Source organism: Thalassophryne amazonica, chromosome 7 (genome assembly GCF_902500255.1).
Source record: "Thalassophryne amazonica chromosome 7, fThaAma1.1, whole genome shotgun sequence".
Classification (NCBI taxonomy): Eukaryota; Metazoa; Chordata; class Actinopteri; order Batrachoidiformes; family Batrachoididae; genus Thalassophryne; species Thalassophryne amazonica.
Genome location: NC_047109.1, coordinates 73,849,440 through 73,867,605, shown reverse-complemented (window position 1 = coordinate 73,867,605; position 18,166 = coordinate 73,849,440). Strand labels below are relative to the sequence as shown.

The 18,166-nt window shown below is 38.8% G+C and overlaps 1 protein-coding gene across 2 annotated transcripts in view; it reads left to right on the top strand.

Annotated features, from left to right (window-relative positions):
* The window catches only part of LOC117514154, a 45,170-nt gene that overhangs the window by 18,701 nt on the left and 8,303 nt on the right, over nucleotides 1-18,166 (top strand). For both annotated transcript variants that reach the window (XM_034174467.1, XM_034174466.1), the window contains exons 2-7: nucleotides 8,655-8,776; nucleotides 13,296-13,372; nucleotides 13,456-13,617; nucleotides 13,696-13,842; nucleotides 14,699-14,929; nucleotides 15,006-15,407. In XM_034174467.1, coding sequence (XP_034030358.1) covers nucleotides 13,309-13,372; nucleotides 13,456-13,617; nucleotides 13,696-13,842; nucleotides 14,699-14,929; nucleotides 15,006-15,407 — 1,006 coding nt within the window. In that variant the 5' untranslated portion in view covers nucleotides 8,655-8,776; nucleotides 13,296-13,308. The remainder of the gene's footprint in view (nucleotides 1-8,654; nucleotides 8,777-13,295; nucleotides 13,373-13,455; nucleotides 13,618-13,695; nucleotides 13,843-14,698; nucleotides 14,930-15,005; nucleotides 15,408-18,166) is intronic.

The following is an 18,166-nucleotide window of genomic DNA, read 5'->3' as shown; positions in this document are numbered from 1 at the left end:
GTGAAACACCACCTCCACCTCTAGTCAGGAAAAACACTGCAGGAATGTAAGTACTTATCCGTGTAGCAATCTCCTGCTGTTCTTCTCTCTGTACAAAGGCAAAAAGTATTTTCTAGTCAAAGAATAATTCGCTGGCTGGATATGTTACCTTCTGGGTCGAACGATATCTCGGCAAAGAGGTGGAGATGTCGTCTGGCTGATATACCGACACTGATCCGACGAATGGTGACAGCTGTCAAAGATGATGAGCGGCAGCTGTCACTCTGGCTGCTCCTGTGAGGCGGCAGCGCCCTCTGGTGCCTGGAGCCTGCACTCCAGGCAGGGTGCCCTCTGGTGGTGGTGGGCCAGCAGTACCTCCTCTTCAGCGGCCCACACAACACGCCACTGTTGTTTAACACATAGACAGTCTAAAAAAATGCTTCATTGGGTTAGTACGTCTGGCGTAAATTGTGGAGCATTTTCTGCATGAAAATAAATATTCAATTATTAGGGCCCCTTCACACATACACGACTGAAGCTGACTGGCACACGAAGGAGGAATCGCATGCCACTTGTGAAAAATTATAGCCACCTCAAACGCCTCGTACAGCTGTCGCCACAACCATTCACGCACACCAGCGGCCGAAAGACAGAGTGCCCTGCAAGTGCCCATTCGACCCCCCTCTTTGTAGGTGTCGGCCAAATTCCAGGTGCCACACACGAACATCCAACCCCTCTTGCTCTGCACTTAGGCGAGGCTAGTCATGCTCCCGGCATGAGAGTAGAGTGCAGATGACCACATTCAAGCTGTCTGTGAAAATTGTCTAAGTGCAACACAAGTGTGGCATAACTAAGCAACACACACCAGTGTGTCAGCTCCCCTCACACATGTGGCATGCGTGTTTATTGCGCTCTCCCCCGCTTCCTCCGCTCACACACACATGTAGCCTGCATGTGTGTCACGTCTCCCCTGCAACACATGTAGCTTGTGGGGTGGGGGGGCACACTTGCATGACATGCTGATATTTATGTACAGACAAGATCACATGGGGACCATCCAACCATGTATGAGCAAGGTGCCTCTCAGCTGATCGCCGGCCAGGCACTCACTGACAGCTGGAAATGACGGCTCAGTGCACATGAAGTGTTAAATTAAAAACAGACAGAACACAGCCATGACAGGTATATAAATAAAAACTACAATAACTACATACACAATTACATAACAAATATCTAAAATAAATAATCACAGAACAAAAAACAGAGAGTGACACTTTGTTCTGTGGGCTGATCGAACAGGTGGGTGTGTCCGCAAACAGCTGCTGTTGTTGAGATCTCTGGACCCGCAAGTCACAGCTGAGAATATGTACCGCGTTATGAAGGACACAACCTTACAACTCTACACCATGAGGCACATGTGTGTGCTTGCTGTCCACATGTGGAAATACATGAAAACATATATCACCTTTGCAATGGTCAGTATGCACATCAGAAGACTGTGCCAGATGAAAAGGACCATCTGATCATGTGAACACTCAGCTGGCAATCTAAATGTCACGTCACCCACGTAAGCTATGGTCCATATGATGCAATGTCTGTCCTTGCGCACTGCTCGCTGGACATGCGGGGCCGGTTGGACATGTCGGTCCAGCAGATGTGGACATGATAAGAGTGCACTGCTTCATTCATGTCATTTCATGACTGTGCGTCTTATGACCATGGGTCAGATACACAGGAACAGAAGGATCATACTTGTATCGTCCGCTCCATAAGAGAGATAAAATATTAGAAATTGTGGAGTTTTTTATGGTGTATGGTTTTAATTTTTTTCCTCCACAGCAGCGGCGCAATGTGATGCCACACGTTCCAGCTGCTCACACTGAAACCGGCGCTGCTGTATCGTGCACACGCGTCCTCCTGACAGCAGGTGGAATGTTTTGCGGTTCCCCATTTTGTTTTTTTGTTTGCGGATTTTCAGCCGGTTTTTGCTTCTTTCGCCCAACTTCGTTTTATGTGTGAAGGGGCCCTAAAGAATGTGTGCATATTTTAGTAAGCTGACAACTTATGACAAGATGTTAGTAGAAAAGTCAATAGGTGGACACTGTTTTTAAAATAAACGTTTGATTATAAATCTAGAATTGCAACATGCTGTTTATTCTGACCGCAGTGAAATAACTTACAGATTCTCAGATTCTCCTATTAATGGACATTTTTGAGTAGAATGGAAACAAAATAAAGAAGTTAAAATAACTTAAACAAAATAATTTGATGACTAAATAACACTTAAACACTTTAATATAGTCGGTTCAACTTAACCTTGTGGAGGACAAAGCAAATCAAGAATACTGAATTTCTGAACAAAATACAGTGGGGCCAAAAAGTATTTAGTCAGCCCCTGATTGTGCAAGTTCTCCTACTTGGGAAGATGAGAGAGGTCTGTAATTTTCAACATAGGTACACTTCAACTATGAGAGACAAAATGAGAAAAAAATCCAGAAAATCACACTGTAATCACACTGTTTATTTGTAAATTATGGCGGAAAATAAGTATTTGGTCACCCACAAACAAGCAAGATTTCTGGCTCTCACAGACCTGTAACTTCCTCTTTAAGAAGCTCTTCTGTCCTCCACCTGTTACCTGTATTAATGGCACCTGTTGGAACTCGTTATCTGTATAAAAGACACCTATCCACAGCCTCAAACAGTCAGACTCCAAAGTCAGCCACGGCCAAGACCAAAGAGCTGTCAAAGGACACCAGGAAGAAAACTGTAGATGTGCACCAGGCTGGGAAGACTGAATCTAGTCAAGCAGGTTGGTGTGAATAAACTAACTCTGGGAGCAATTATAAGAAAATGGAAGACATACAAGACCATTGATAATCTCCCTCAATCTGGGGCTCCACGCAAGACGTCATCCCATGGGAACGGTAAACAAAAATCCCAGAACTACACAGAGGGACCTGATGAATGACCTGCAGACAGCTGGGACCAAAGTAACAAAAGCTACACACTATACAGAGAAGGACTCAAATCCTGCAATGCCAGGTGTGTCCCCCTGCTTAAGCCAGTATGTGTCCAGGCCTGTCTGAAGTTTGCCAGAGAGCATATGGATGATCCAGAAGAGGACTGGGAGAATATCATGTGGTCAGATGAAACCAAAATAGAACATTTTGGTAAAAACTCAACTAGTCGTGTTTGGAGGAAGACGAATGCTGAGTTGCATCCCAAGAACACCATACCTACTGTGAAGCATGGGGATGGAAACATCATGCTTTGGGGCTGTTTTTCTGCAAAGGGGACAGGATGACTAATCCAACCTGGTCTCACGGCAAGTCGTGCTTCAGCAGCACGAAATATATATTAATCTATTGGTTGATGATATTGTGATGAAAAGCGCCTCATTTTCGTCACTGCATCATGAATTCATTCTCATTCATTCTGTGATGGCTGCACGAAATTAAAAGTGAAGCAGGGGGTTGGGGTGGTTATGGTTAGGGTGGGGGGAAGGAGTAAGATTAGATTATGGTTAAGGTTAGGGTTGGGGGTGGGAGTAGAGTTAGGAATCGTGAGTTTAAAAAGCTCTGTCATGAAAATTTGGCTCAGTTCGTCACGGGAGCACAAAAAAAAAACAAAAAAAAAAACATGAGACTGGGCTGACTGATCTGTGTTAAGGAAAGAATGAACGGGGCCATGTATCATGAGATTTTAAGCCAAAACCTCCTTCCTTCAGTGAGAGCATTAAAGATGCAACGTGGCTGAGTCTTCCAGCATGACAATAATCTCAAACACACCGCTCGGGCAATGAAGGAGTGGCCCCGTAAAAAGCATTTCAAGGTCCTGGAGTGGCCAAGCCAGTCTCCAGACCTCAACCCCATAGAAAATTTGTGGAGGGAGTTGAAAGTCCATGTTGCCCAGCGACAGCCCCAAAACATCACTGCTCTAGAGGAGATCTGCATGGAGGAATGGGCCAAAATACCAGCTACAGTGTGTGCAAACCTGGTGAAGACTTACAGGAAACATTTGACCTCTGTCATTTCCAACAAAGATTATGTTACAAAGTATTGAGTTGAACTTTTGTTATTGACCAAATACGTATTTTCCACTATAATTTACAAATAAATTCTTTTAAAATCCTACAATGTGATTTCCTGGATTTTTTTTTTCTCATTTGTCTCTCACAGTTGAAGTGTACCTATGTTGAAAATTACAGACCTCTCTCATCTTTCTAAGTAGGAGAACTTGCACAATCAGGGACTCACTAAATACTTTTTTCCCCACTGTACTTTGCTATGCTTGAGGTAGTCCGACTATAAATGTCTCATAGCATTTACTCAGTCACTGGCTGAGTTGGACTTACTTAAAATGATCCATGCAAATTATTATCTTAATTTATTAAGTTGAGCCAGTGTATTCCTTTCTAGAGTGTACGTCTAAATACCCATAAATAAAAACAAACATTCTAAAGTCTCTTCTCATATTCATTTCTTCAATGTGTAGCGAACACAAACAAATGGGATTTACTGTTCCAATACATGGGAGATGATCGCATATTCATCTTCAGTTTGCAGTTCACGATTTATTTATATTTGCCGGTCATTCTTACCTAGAAATCTGTGCTAACAGCTGCAAAACACCAAAACTTTCCATTCTGGTGACGTGATTCTGCAGCAGCCTACAGCCATTACAGTAAGAGGACGTCAGCGGGCACATGATGGCGGTGAAGTAGTGAGTGGGAGAGATAGAGACAAAAACGTCTTATCTGCTCTGTTACAACTGTGAGGTTTCAAACCTACTTGAATGAAGTTCCACTCGTAACAGACCAAAATGCTTTCTGTCACTGAGCAGAACGTCGCTTTTCCACTGACATTTAGTAGATTTGTGAAACGTCAGAGCAGCCGTAGGTAGCCGTGCGCATGCTTACACAATCACTTACTTCTCATCTTTGCATGGCCTCAAACATCCTCCAGAGTGTTTGAGACCTTATTCACTTAAATCACGTAAAATTCACATGAACGGTGCAAAGAGAGAACTGAAATGGAGGCAGCAGGGCGAAGAGGGAAACCCTCTGTAGGAGAGAACGGAGGGCGAAGTGAGAGGAAGCAGGAGATGTATGTGAAAAAGTGAATCACCCAACAATCTTCCTTTTGGCCCACACTTTTTGATTTTCTTTTTCAGTCATGACATGATGTGGTGCACTGACTAATGAGGGAGTCCTCACTTTCAGGTGTTTTCCAGTCACCAAAAACATCAAATTGGACCGTTTGTCTCCAGATCTCCATCCAGCAGGAGCCCAACAGTGAAGGTTTCTGTCGTCTTGCATCCGTTTTGTTCTGTAGAGCAAAACTACGGTCTCATTATGAGCTCAGAGAGGAGCAGGTGTGAGGCCTTCAGCGGCGAGCAGAGAAGTGAAAAACCTCAGAGAGACACATGAGACGAGTACGACATGTTTGTTTGTCCTTGTTGTGGTTCGTGTCTCTAAACCACCTCAGCAGTGTGTTTGTGCTTTTTGAGGCCTTGGTGGATCCGTGTAGCTGTTAGTTAAACACGGGGAAAATGTCCACGAGTAATCAATGTTTTAACAACTTTATTTTAACCGCCAAACTACTGAGCTCAGCTCTCGAAATGTTTTCATTTACTGTCACCTACACTGAAAAAAGTGAAACACAGTGCACTTCATTCAAAGTACTTATTTACATTGGTCTAATGGAAAATTGTGGTTCCCAGTTTAAATCTGCTGGAATCACATAACAAAATCATAAATATACATTGTGAGAAACTAAAAAAAATTAGCTGTAACAAATGACATCAATTTTTTTTAAGTTGATCCAAAGTATAATTTTTTTCAGTGTACAAGGAGTTAGAGGACGTGTGAAAATCATTTTTTTTAATGTTTTAAGGGGACGAATCAAAAACGTTGAACTGGTGATGACTGTGGCTGTTATTTCAGTGCCGTCGTTTTTTAGGATTTCTGTAAAATGTACAGTTATACACCTGAAGCTTTGTGTGTGTGTTTGTGTGTGTGTATATGATACAAGCATTCCTTACAATACTGTAAGGATCACATCTGATACAAACTCAGAAAAGAGATGCACAGATGCTGTTTTTCTGTCATATTGAGTGCAGGCATGGCCGCAGGTTAAGGGCAGAGATAAGCACGAGCAGATGTTTGGCTCCCTGCAGGTGTACATTGTGTTAATATACAGTAAGAGTGTGAACTGGAATCGTGCGGAGTGTAACAGATGATTAACCAAACATAAATCCTTCTCTAAACTGCATAAAAATATATGCAGTTGATGTTAGACTGCAACAATAATAACAATCAGTTTAGTTCATATTTGTGTTACAATAACAAAAAAAAAGAATAGTTGAATGAGTGCTGTTAAATCATGGCCTATCGTACTGACTACAATCAGTTTGTCTTGTGTTTTATTAGAACCACATAATTTGTGAGTGAGTGAATCATTTAACAAACATATTCATGTTTTGCAAATATATTTCTATGTATCAAATCAAATACGTATGTCCCTTAGTTGACAGATGAAACCTGCAACTGTGTTTTTTTGGAATCACATTTTAAAATTACAGAATGCGGCCCAGTTTATATTAATCAGCTTCTTTGATCGATTATGTCTCATTAGTTAGAACTGAAACCCAGAATTTGGTTAAATTCATATGTCGCTGGCTGACAGACGTGTTGAGGAGGAGATGTTGGTGGGCTTGTGAACAGAGGATCCTCGTGTCAGCTCCCCGTCAGACCTTTGACATGGTTCTCAGTCTCCAAGTTGCTCCCAGTGTGCAATTGCGAGCCTTGCTGGACAGCAGCCCGTCATCGGTGTGTGTGCGCGCATGTGTGTGTGTGCCTGTGTGAGAATGCGAGGTGACATTGTAAAAATGTAAAAAATGCAGTCTCTTTACCGGTTAGTGCAGATTACAGCACCGTCTGTTATGTACACAGTTCAAATTTAGTCTTTGGCCTCATTTCAAATAGTCGCATAAACACTCTCAAAGAGCAAAATCAACTCTATCGTAGGATAAATGAGTCTTATTAGAGTTGAACTACTTCATTTAGCACAGTGATGGAGTCAATTTCACACTGAGCTACAGTATATAAATACAGTCCATTTACCATTTTTCTGTATTTGGTGTGGAACCAAATGTTGTTCCAGCAGAATTAATTTTATGCTGCAAAGTTTGCTGAAACACTCTTGACGCCTAATATAAAAACATGAAAATAACTTAATATGGGGCAGAAACACACTTTTTTAGCTGTCAATTATATATTTAGATGAAATCTGTTGATTGGTGATTTGTTTTGTTTGCCAGAGAATTTATACAATGTGCCGTTAAATGACTTGCACAATTCTTTAATCACTATTTGTCTTTTGGTGATCTTTAATTCTGTCTCAGATGCTTGGAGGCTATCATGCAGACACATTGATCTAAAAATTACTAAAGAATTCACCATTAATACAAATGCAACAACACAATTTATTCATTGAAGAAACAAATTTGATCTGGACACAAAACCTGGCAAGCTTCGGTAATTGTCAAAAGATGAAATGCATTCTGCTTATTTATATATATATATATATATATATATATATATATATATATATATATATATATATATATATATATATATATAATATATATATATATATATATATATATATATATATATATTCTGTGCGCATACGTTTGTTGACTTACTTGTTTTTTTCTTGTTAACACTTTATTTAAGGGTTGCTTCCGAGCAAATGTTTCATTTTAATTTGCATTTATCACCTGGTTTGGTGCACCAGTTCATAGCTTGAATCCTGATGCACTAATTGTGCAGCTAAATGTGTTTATGTGACTGGGGAAAATCATCAGAGCAATTACAATAAATTAAAAAAAAAAAGCCACAGGCGTGCTGTTTGGAATGTGCTAAAGATAGATAATGAATCCAACGAGACGCTTCACAGAATGTGTGACTTAGATGGCAGTGAATCAAATTATTGTTAGGCAGTTAAGACTCTTAATTTATTTACATTTTGTAAAAAATTCAGAAACAACATACATGCTTGCTTCTGCCTAAAATGGCACATAATTAAACCTATGTTTCTCAATCGCTATGTAAAACTCAGTGAACGTTTTAAGCACCCATCTGCTGCTATACATAAAAATGCTTTTCTTTTTTGTTCCCCTTACATTAGTATGGGAATAACAGATCAAAAGATTTCTCACTGTTAAAAAAAAATCATAATAATAAAATCCCAATTACTTTCAAGGTCAATTCTGTACAGACAGAAAACATTGAGAATATTAACTAATGAATAATGAATAAATCAACATGATGTTCACTCGAGATAAGCCACCAAAGACTTTCATTTTAATGCAAGCTGATTATTTTTGCTTAGAACTTTTTGTCACAAATTAATTAATATTGACAAATTTTTCATTATTTTTGCAGCGTCTTTGTTTTATAGATTTTTTTGTAATCATGGCTTAATTTTATTTGCACAATATCATATATGTGTTAATCCAAAGACGTATTATGTTATTAGGACAAACAGTCTTATGCCACTGAAGTTTAGAAAAACTCCCGTGTGTGACGATCTTCCTGTGTGACAGCCATTCGCAGGTCATTATTCTGCTTTTTAGGGTTGATTAATATCTATGTACTGTTTTTGCAGACCAATCACCTGTGAGGGAGGAGACACAACACTAAAAAAAGAGGGTTTTGTTTGATCAGGGTTCTTCATTTCAACACAACTCCAGATCACTGCAGAAGATCAGTCACCAGTCATCAGTACTTGTAAGTATTATGTGGACTTTTTTCTTTGGACAACAAGCAGGATGCCCAGCAAAGCCAAAGGTCATAATGCCATACACCACTTACAGTATAAGACTTTAACTTCATGTTTAATTTATTCCTTCCTTTGTGCTTGATTATAACGCACGTACACATTGACTGATCGATGCACTGCACATTGAATTTACACAATAAAAGAATGTGGACTTGACTTATATTCTTCTAACAAAAGTGAAACAGTACTGCTTGAAAATATTTTTGTATTATGCAAATGTTGAAATATATCAAAAGTGTGAAGCTCTTCACAATATGTTAAATGGTTTCAACATTATTTACCGCTGAAACGGGGTAAGATATAAACTATGTTTATGATCATAAATATTAGATACAGTTCAGTTTAATTTCATGATGGTGTTGTGTGTGTGAGTTCCTGGGTTACGTCCACGGGTGTAATGTTTTGAACATCCATTTTCAATCTACATTCACCTCCTGTTAAGTTCAGTGATTTTCGTTAATGTACCTTTTTTTTTTCTTTTCCACCAGATCCAATGTGAAATGTGACCGAAGTTGCCTTGTTGCAATTTAATACATAAATGACCATAAATTTGAAATATTTGTTTTGGAACATTTCTTTTCTTTTCTTTTTTTAAACAACCTAAACAGTTTGTGACGTATGATGACAGGACAGATTAATTTAATGACAATATTGACATTTTAATACCAAATAAAAATAAGTGTCCACCCCCCAAAAATCTACAACATTAACAGATATTAAGTCATGTGCAGAATCTTTAGGCACCACAGAATTGGACAAAAACGCAACCAGGTGGTGATTCTTTTTTCTATTTCCTTTGTCAGTGACATCAGCAATAGAAAACCCAGTTTATAATGCCCATTTCTATTCCAATAAATAATTAAATTCCATTAAAGAGCTGTCAAGACATTAACACGGTCAAGTCTCATTTTGGAATTAAAAAAGAACAAAATAAAAATAATAAAAGAACAATAACAATGGATTTTTTTGTCGATGTAGTTATCAGTACATGACAACGCAAAGATAGTATTGATGATTATTCAATCACAAAAATATTATAAAAAGTTTATTAACTACAACAAGACCTCCCCAAAATTAAAATGTGAGCATTACGTATATACTGATAATATATTTATATTTATGTACTTGATGGACTGGAGTCTTTTATCCGCTTCATGCTATGGTATTTGCGGTTAAGTACTGACTCAATGGTCCTCAGGGTCTGTATAGGATGGCTTCTTCTGTTTAAATATAAAAACAGGATAATCAGCGACAGTTAATTGCTTGAAAACATATACAGTACTATACATTGTTACAAATTGTAATTATGATAAATACTGTTGAAGATATTGTTTGTTTCTGGTTAAGAATAACACAAATGCATAAAAATATATTTGTCAAAATATTTTGCAAATGTATTTCGTTTAAAACTATTATTACATTACATTGTTGCCTGTGTTTGTTTGTTGGTTTGTATGTTTGCATGTTAGCAGTAAATGAAATGACTAAAGTGATTTTTAAGCCATTCAGAGGAATCTGGAAGACTGATGAAAACTTCAGTTTAAAAAAAAAAAAAAACTTCAGTTGAAGAAGTTACTTGAATGATGAAACATCTTGTAGACTAAAAAAGAAGTCTGGATGTTGGTGAGGAATCTTCTAGATATCTCTGAGCCGGTCAACTGAGAGCATCAATAGACAATCAGCAAAGAAGTGCGTCACGGTCCAGGGACAAAACGAAAAACCCTTGGAACAGATCTGGACAAAGAGGTGGATCCAGAAATCTGTTAATATAAGTGTGAGGAAGAAAATAACAGCGGTAAAAAAAAAACTTTGACTTTGTCAGTGAAAGTGACCGATTATGCTCGGGCCATTTTACTTCTTCATTTGCGATGATTGAAGGATCTACTGTGCCTTGGTGCTCTACTGAGTGCCACTGTAGGTTTCCTGTCTGTATTATTTTATATGTTGCTTTGTAAATGTAAATTTACTGAAAACAGAAACAACTTCTCTATTTCAAGGTGTCTTCAGGTACCAATTTACAAAAAGGGTACATCAATTGATATTAATTCATGCAGTAATAAACATCAACTAACAATGAATTAAGAGTCAACTTACTGGTATGTTAATCATTTATTAATAGTGTTCATGTTAGTTAATGCAGTAATAAGCAATAGCTAATAGCTAATTAAGAGTTAATACATTTATTAATAACTTATAAATGGTAATTTTAGTAACACAGTAATAAGCATGAACTAATAGTGATCTAAGATTTCAGTGTTTCTTAATGATTTATTAGTGGTGTTTATGTTAACTCAGGTATTAACTCATATTTAATCATTTATAAAGATAGTGAACACCATTATTAAATGATCAGTAGACGGACGTAACGCTTAATAAACTGTTACTTACTGATTATTGCTGTATCAAATAATTGTAATTAATGTACCCGTATTTTAAAGTATCGCCATTTTCATCTAAAACATGAAATAACATTGCTGACAAGTGTTCTGCATCAATTATGAAAGATTTTATTTTACATTAATGTCAAATATGTCCTAAAAACAAAAACAAACAAACAAAAAACTTTTATGACACTAGTCCATTGAGGCTCCTTTTTGCTTTGTCCTTGAGACAGACTTAATAAAACATGATCAGACTTCATCCTCACGTCTTCTGAATTATTCTTGATGTTTTGTCTTATTCTTCCTCAACCAATCAAATCTGAAAGTAGAGCTGCAGTTTGAATCCAAATTCAGATCTGACAGCGTTTGAGTGAATGTAAGAAGAACCGTAAAAAATCTTAGTGTAGCTGTTTTGTTTTTTCTTTTATGGCAAACACACATCACAGCTCAAGCAGCAGGAGTAAGAGAAAGATGAGGGAGTGAGACGTCGCCCTTAAACCACAGTGTCAGTGTGCTGGCACAGACTGTGGTCTCCTCTTCTCTCTCTGTAAGCGCCCAGAGATCCGTGTTTCGTGGAACACAGGAGGAAGAGAGGGGGTGTGAGAGGCACAGGAGGGGAGGATCGGGATGACAATCTGCACTTTACCTAAATCAAGGCCCACCACAAACCCAGCATACGCATCTTGTCTCTTCTCATCCAAAAGCCCACCGCAGGCCGCCTACTCTCTGCTGTCTCAACTCTTTTATCTTCACAAATCTCTCTCAATCTGAGACCACCACAAAGCCCAACGAAGCTTCTGACTCTATCACAGCGGAACTCAAAATTGAAAAGAAATGAAGACTGGTTTTCAAGTAAAAACTGATTTTTGCTAAATTTATCAATATCATGCTCAAATAGGTTTTGACATATCACTTTACAACATTCACTTACAAATATACTGTATAAAAATATGCATACATCATATATCTACAATAAAACATTTACAAGTGAAGGTTTTTTATGTTTTGTTCATACTCTCCCTTTTTCCGTGTCCCCATCACAAAAAGCGTCCCATTTTTGGGGCCCCATTTTTTGGGGCCCCATTTTTTATTTTTATTTTACTCTTTATAATCTTCCCCCTTCTCCTAACGCTAACCATAACCATAACATAAGTGTCTCACTTCCCCAAACCCTAACCATAACCCCTCCAGTTACCCTGCATTTTCGTGCCCCCGTCACGACATGAATTCCTGTCTCCATCATGAAAAGCGGCCCATTTTAGTGACAGTATCACAAACCCATAGATTAATTTACTTTTCATAATGCCATCATGAACTGCCGTGAGACTGGGCTGTTATAAAATCATCCATTGCGAAGTGTTTCTAATATTTACTATCATGTAGGTACGAAACAACATAGGTAGATCTTTCAATTTAACATAAACTAAACACAATGAAAAACAAACAAATAAAGAGACACAACAACAAATGATACAGTCTTTATAAATGTAGGGTTTATTGTTGGTCGTCAAGGTTTTCAGTGAAATTACTAAATGTATTGGCTCGTGTTTAGCACACACTCGAAATCGACTTTAAAATGCATATTTATACATTCACAACAAATTATGTCATCCGGCAATGATAGTTAAAAAAAAAAAAAAATCACACAGCAGCTACAAAAAATTAACCACTGACAATATATGACCACTTTTTATTTTCCAAAATAAATTTATTCATTCATTTATTTTAGGTAGTTAAATCTCCACTTCCTCCAATTTATAAGAAAATCAAGTTGTATTTAATCAGGTTTTCACAAAATAATGTTAAGCAGTACATCTACTTGCACAAAATATTTTGTTGTTGGTGTAGTTATTATTAAATGATAACAAGATGTCTAATTTGATGATCGTGCGGTTTTTGTAATGAAAATGAAAAAACAATAGATTTTTGATGGAATAGAAATATTTGAACATTTCAGGAGGTAAACTATCCAACTCAGCAAATTTCTAGAGTGCCTGACGATTGTGCACACTGCCGTATAATAAACTGGCACTTTAGCATGCATCATTTTTTTTTTATTGTAATATTTTTTTGTTGTTATTTTTAGAGATGTCACCAAGATGAATAAGTTATTTCAGACCCCCAACATCATCATCATCGCTGCTGTGCTCCTCTCAGTAACAGGTAGGACGCACTCACTGCACATCATGTTATAATAATGGACATTGCGTCGCTGAGACAAAACACCTGTCCTCTGTCTTTCTTAGAAGCTGCTGATGAGGTGATATATGCTCAGGTGGGGGGGACGGCTACTTTCTTTAAGACAACAGCAGGGGCTGACAGGAGCAGCACTTATGTGTACTGGTACCACACAGACTTAAACACGCTGCTGATCTACTACAATACATTTGTCATGACAGTAAATCAAGGTAAGACATTTGGACAGTGACCCAGTGAAACAGATGTGTCCATGGTAACAACCACTGTGATTTAACGTTTTCTTTCAGACAAATGGCGCAGCAGGGTGTCCTTGTCTGACTACTCACTGACCATCAAAGCCATTGAAGAGACAGACTTTGGAATATTCATTTGTAAACTGATGAAGTTTGGGAAAGATTTCTCCATCACCACATACAGACTATCCCAAATTACCGGTAAGAAAAAAAGCAAATGTTTTGTTGGTAACAACAACAATATTATTATTATTATTATTATTATTATTATTATATGGACAGACATGCTCACTTACACCTACGGGCAATTTAGAGTTTTCAGTTTACCTAACCTGCATGTCTTTAGAAGCGAGAAGAAGCCGGAACATCTGGATGATTCATCATATTTGTGCACAGTAAATTCTGTGAGATTAAATTTCCAATGTACTGTGAGCATATATTCCATTCAAAACAATGACAGAGTTCATTTGCATTGTGACATAGGTGAATTCACAATATTTTAAATGAAATATATGCTCACACTGCAGTGTTAATACTGCAGAATTTACAATTTAGAAGTACGTCTACACCACCCCCGACTTTGAACTGTGACCTCTATATGCAAATGCAACTGAGGAATTTTGGAAAATTCTGTACCTGAAAAAATATGGTCCAGGAAAGTTCAAAGGTCCTTAAGTTACAAATTTTAAAAGTTAAATTAAGCTCTCTCTCAATATTTCTCTCTTTTGGTTTCTCCCACATGCACACACACACACACACACAGACACAGACACAGACACACACACACACACACACACACACACACACACACACACACACACACACACACACACACACACACACACACACACACACACACACACACAGAAACACATGTGGACACAGAGTCTGGACATCGACTGCACCTCATTCACTTTGCAGGTGGTAAGAAATAATTTTATACAGGCTGTATAACTTCTGTACATGAAAAACTTTTCTGATCAATCTGATCTCTGATATTGATCTGCTTTATGGTGTCAATGCATCCCAGCTTGAGAGGTTCTTCATTACTTTGCAGTGAGTGTGACTCCAGGTCCTGTCCTGCTGCTGGGGGAATCTGTGTCTTTGTCCTGCAACACAGACGCTCCTCCTGAATTTAAGGCTCCTGAAATACACTGGGTGAATCCTCGAGGAGAAGTAAAAAACAAACAAGTGACTGTGACAGCCACAGGTGGGGACAGTGGGGTGTGGACCTGTGTTGTGAAAGGTGGTAGTCAAACCAGCGCCAAAACTTCTGTTACGGTTATAGGTGAGTTACTGTTGCGCTTTAGAAGCAGTGCAGTGCTCTCACTCAGATGCTAACTTTGTCATTTCTCTGTGCTCAGACCTCTCCCCACATCCTTCAGGCCATCAGTATACATCGCAGTCATCATCCTTCAGCATTCCATGTTCTATTCCTGCTTACATCTCCTGGGAACAGCTTAAAGCCAGAGACCTCCAAGGAGGACGCTGGCTCTTCCTCCCAGAACCCGCAGGAAGAGCCAGCGTCCTCACAGGAACAAAGAGCCTTTCTAATGGTGCAGAGATCCTCTTCTCTTTCTCCCTGAAGGATCTCACCTGGACTCCAGAGCAAAACCGAGGGCTACGTACATCAGACCTCAAGAAAGGAAATCTGACTTTGACTAAATGGAAAGCAACAGAAGCTGACAAAGGAGAGTACGTGTGCAGCCTGGACTTTGAAAATGGTCTGTCCATTAACAGGACCATACAGCTCGAGATGCTCCAAAGTAAGTCAAAGAGTGTCTTCTGTAGGTGCATTTGTATATTTTTACCTTCCTCACTTATTTTCCGAGCTCTTGTTTGGTTCCTTTGCTCCTTCATAAATGTCATTCTTAATAAGCTGCACACAGTTTGGAATGGATTCTTTCTGTGTGTCTGTCACTGTGTCCATCCATCCATGGCCATCACTGTGCAACGACTCAACTCCAAATCCTCATGGATACAACTCATTTGGGATAGGAGTTCATCTCACAACCCTCTTGAGTTCAGAAGCTCTGACTTGGCCTAGTTTTTCTAGGTCAAATCTGGGTCAACACATAGAAATAGATCTTTGTTCATTTTGATATAGTTTAGGGAAGCTTCAAATGTCAGTGAGTGTCTGAGCACCTGTACCTGCACTCTACAGGACCATTTGGTGGTCCTTCAGAACAGATCTCTATCTTTTTGCCGCCTCTCTGTTTCTGTCTGTTGTGCTGTGTCTCTGCTGCAGAGTTTATTGGGAGGTGTCCCTGGAGTAACATGTTTCTAATTTGGCAGATAATATGCTTTTCATGCTCTACTAGTTTTAATAAAGTATAATGAATCTTGCCTTTGCCAGACAAGTGTAGCCACACAATAATGTTAATTGGATTCTGTGTTCAGAGGATTCATGTTTTCACACTATTTCACATTTTTATTTTAACTCTTATTTAACCACGGTGCTTAGAAACGTTTGGGACTGTGGAGGGTCACAGCTGGGTGATTTAGTTGTGGGTGTGCACTTTTTGTCTATTCACTGGGTCTCACCATTCATGGTTTGGATCAGGCTCTGAGTACAGCTGTGTGTGTGTGTGGGTGGGGGGGGTCTTCCTCCCATTTTTGGGTCCCTATGTTGCATGGACTCTGGATGTCTTGTATTTTGGGGCTCCTTTGGGTCTATAAGGCATTGCTCCCTGTGTGTTGTTGCAGTCAGGAGGTTATGTGATCACACAAATGATTTTAATGCAACTTGCTGGCGGGGTGGGACATAGGCCAAGGTAGACCCCATTAGATTTTGGTGCAGATCCAGACCAAAGACTGGATTCAGGGATTTTCCAGGATTAAAAGTCAACAGCATTACCAAAGATTAGTCATGGTCCAAGTTTACCTGGCTTTTTCTTTGTTTATTTGATGATGCACATTAATGAACACTTTATACATTTTCATGCCTTAGTGTAAATATGCTAGATTTAGCTAAAAGCTACTTTCCATCTGTAGTCCTCAGACACAACAACAACAAACGATTACAATAAATAAATTAAAACAAAACATGACATTATGTACAATACATCTCACCTGTGTTGACAGGTTTGATTGTTTTTGAGCCATTTTTTAAGCTCATTTTTAAAAGCACTCAGGGTGGGACTGTCTCGTATCCTTGTTGGAAGGCTGTTCCAGTTTGTACAACCCTTCACAGAGATGGTGTTTTGTCCTGTGGCAGTTCGTCTGAGGGGCACCTCACAGTCCCCTCTAGAAGCAGACCGAGTCCTGAGGTTAGGATCTCTATGTCTAATAAATTCCTCCAGAGGAGTTGGGGCTAGGCCATGGACAGCTTCAGCAGATAGATGGTTATTTTAGAGATGTGGGACTGGACACTTAAGAACCGCTCCGGGTCCTGAACTGATATGAATCTATGGTGTTTTGGATGTGGTAAACTGCGGCACCAGTGCATGCTCCCAGACTTGAGTTGACTTGTCAAAGTTCAGTGATGAGGATTGTTTTTCCCCTGGCTATAAACTCAAACTATTCCGCACTTTTAAATTTATTCAAAGTCACAATGGAAATCAGGCCTGGCTTCTGAAGAGTTTCTCTCATGCATGAGATCCATCCATTCAGAACCAAGAACAATGGATACAAACAGTTTTATAAAACACTCCATGGGCGTAACAAAGGCGGACCATGGGCATTCGAGGGAGGTCCCACCCCCTGCCACTGACCCGCGTGATAATGGGACATGTATGATTTATAATGTAATCTGAATCTCTTTGTCCTAAGTGGTAAAACTGTTTAAATCCAGTTCGACATGCACATTCCAACAGATAGCAGAGAAAAGTATATGAAACTAAGGACACACTCCTACGTAAAATAACTACTTTAATACCAAAACAAATAAACAAAACAAATAAAGAAAACAATAATTAAACACACAAATATATCTAACAACATCAACAGTCAAAAAATCAGGACCAAAGATTAGGATAAAAAGTCAACACTCATGATTAAAGGTCAGGATCATGAGGACTGTTCACTATTTGTTTTGGTTTGTTGGTTTCAGTTTGTTTGTCATGGTGTGTGGATTCTGGGCTCATTTCATGCAGCCTGCACTGTGACCTGTAGACGGCTTATTCCTGTCATTGTTTGTGGGCTTTGGCTTATATATATTTTTTTTTTGCTTTGTTACCTTTTTTGTCATCCCTTTGGTGCAGATGCTGGTCAGGCTCGGTGGACCTGAACAGTGGACCTATGTGTGTGTGTGTGTGTGTGTGTGTGTGTGTGTGTGTGTGTGTGTGTGTGTGTGTGTGTGTGTTTGAAGTTTTGCACCTTTACCATTTTTCACTAAGCAAAATTATATTTCCATTATTCAAAAACTGATCAAAAGGAATGTTATTATGATTTATTTATTTAACCGTATCTGAAGTAACACTGAAGTGAAAAATGTTGTGCTCATGCAAAAATACCAGATATATGCAAAAAACAATTTATTTTTATATTTTTATTTTGCTCCCTGTCACTCAGAAAATAGTAAAAT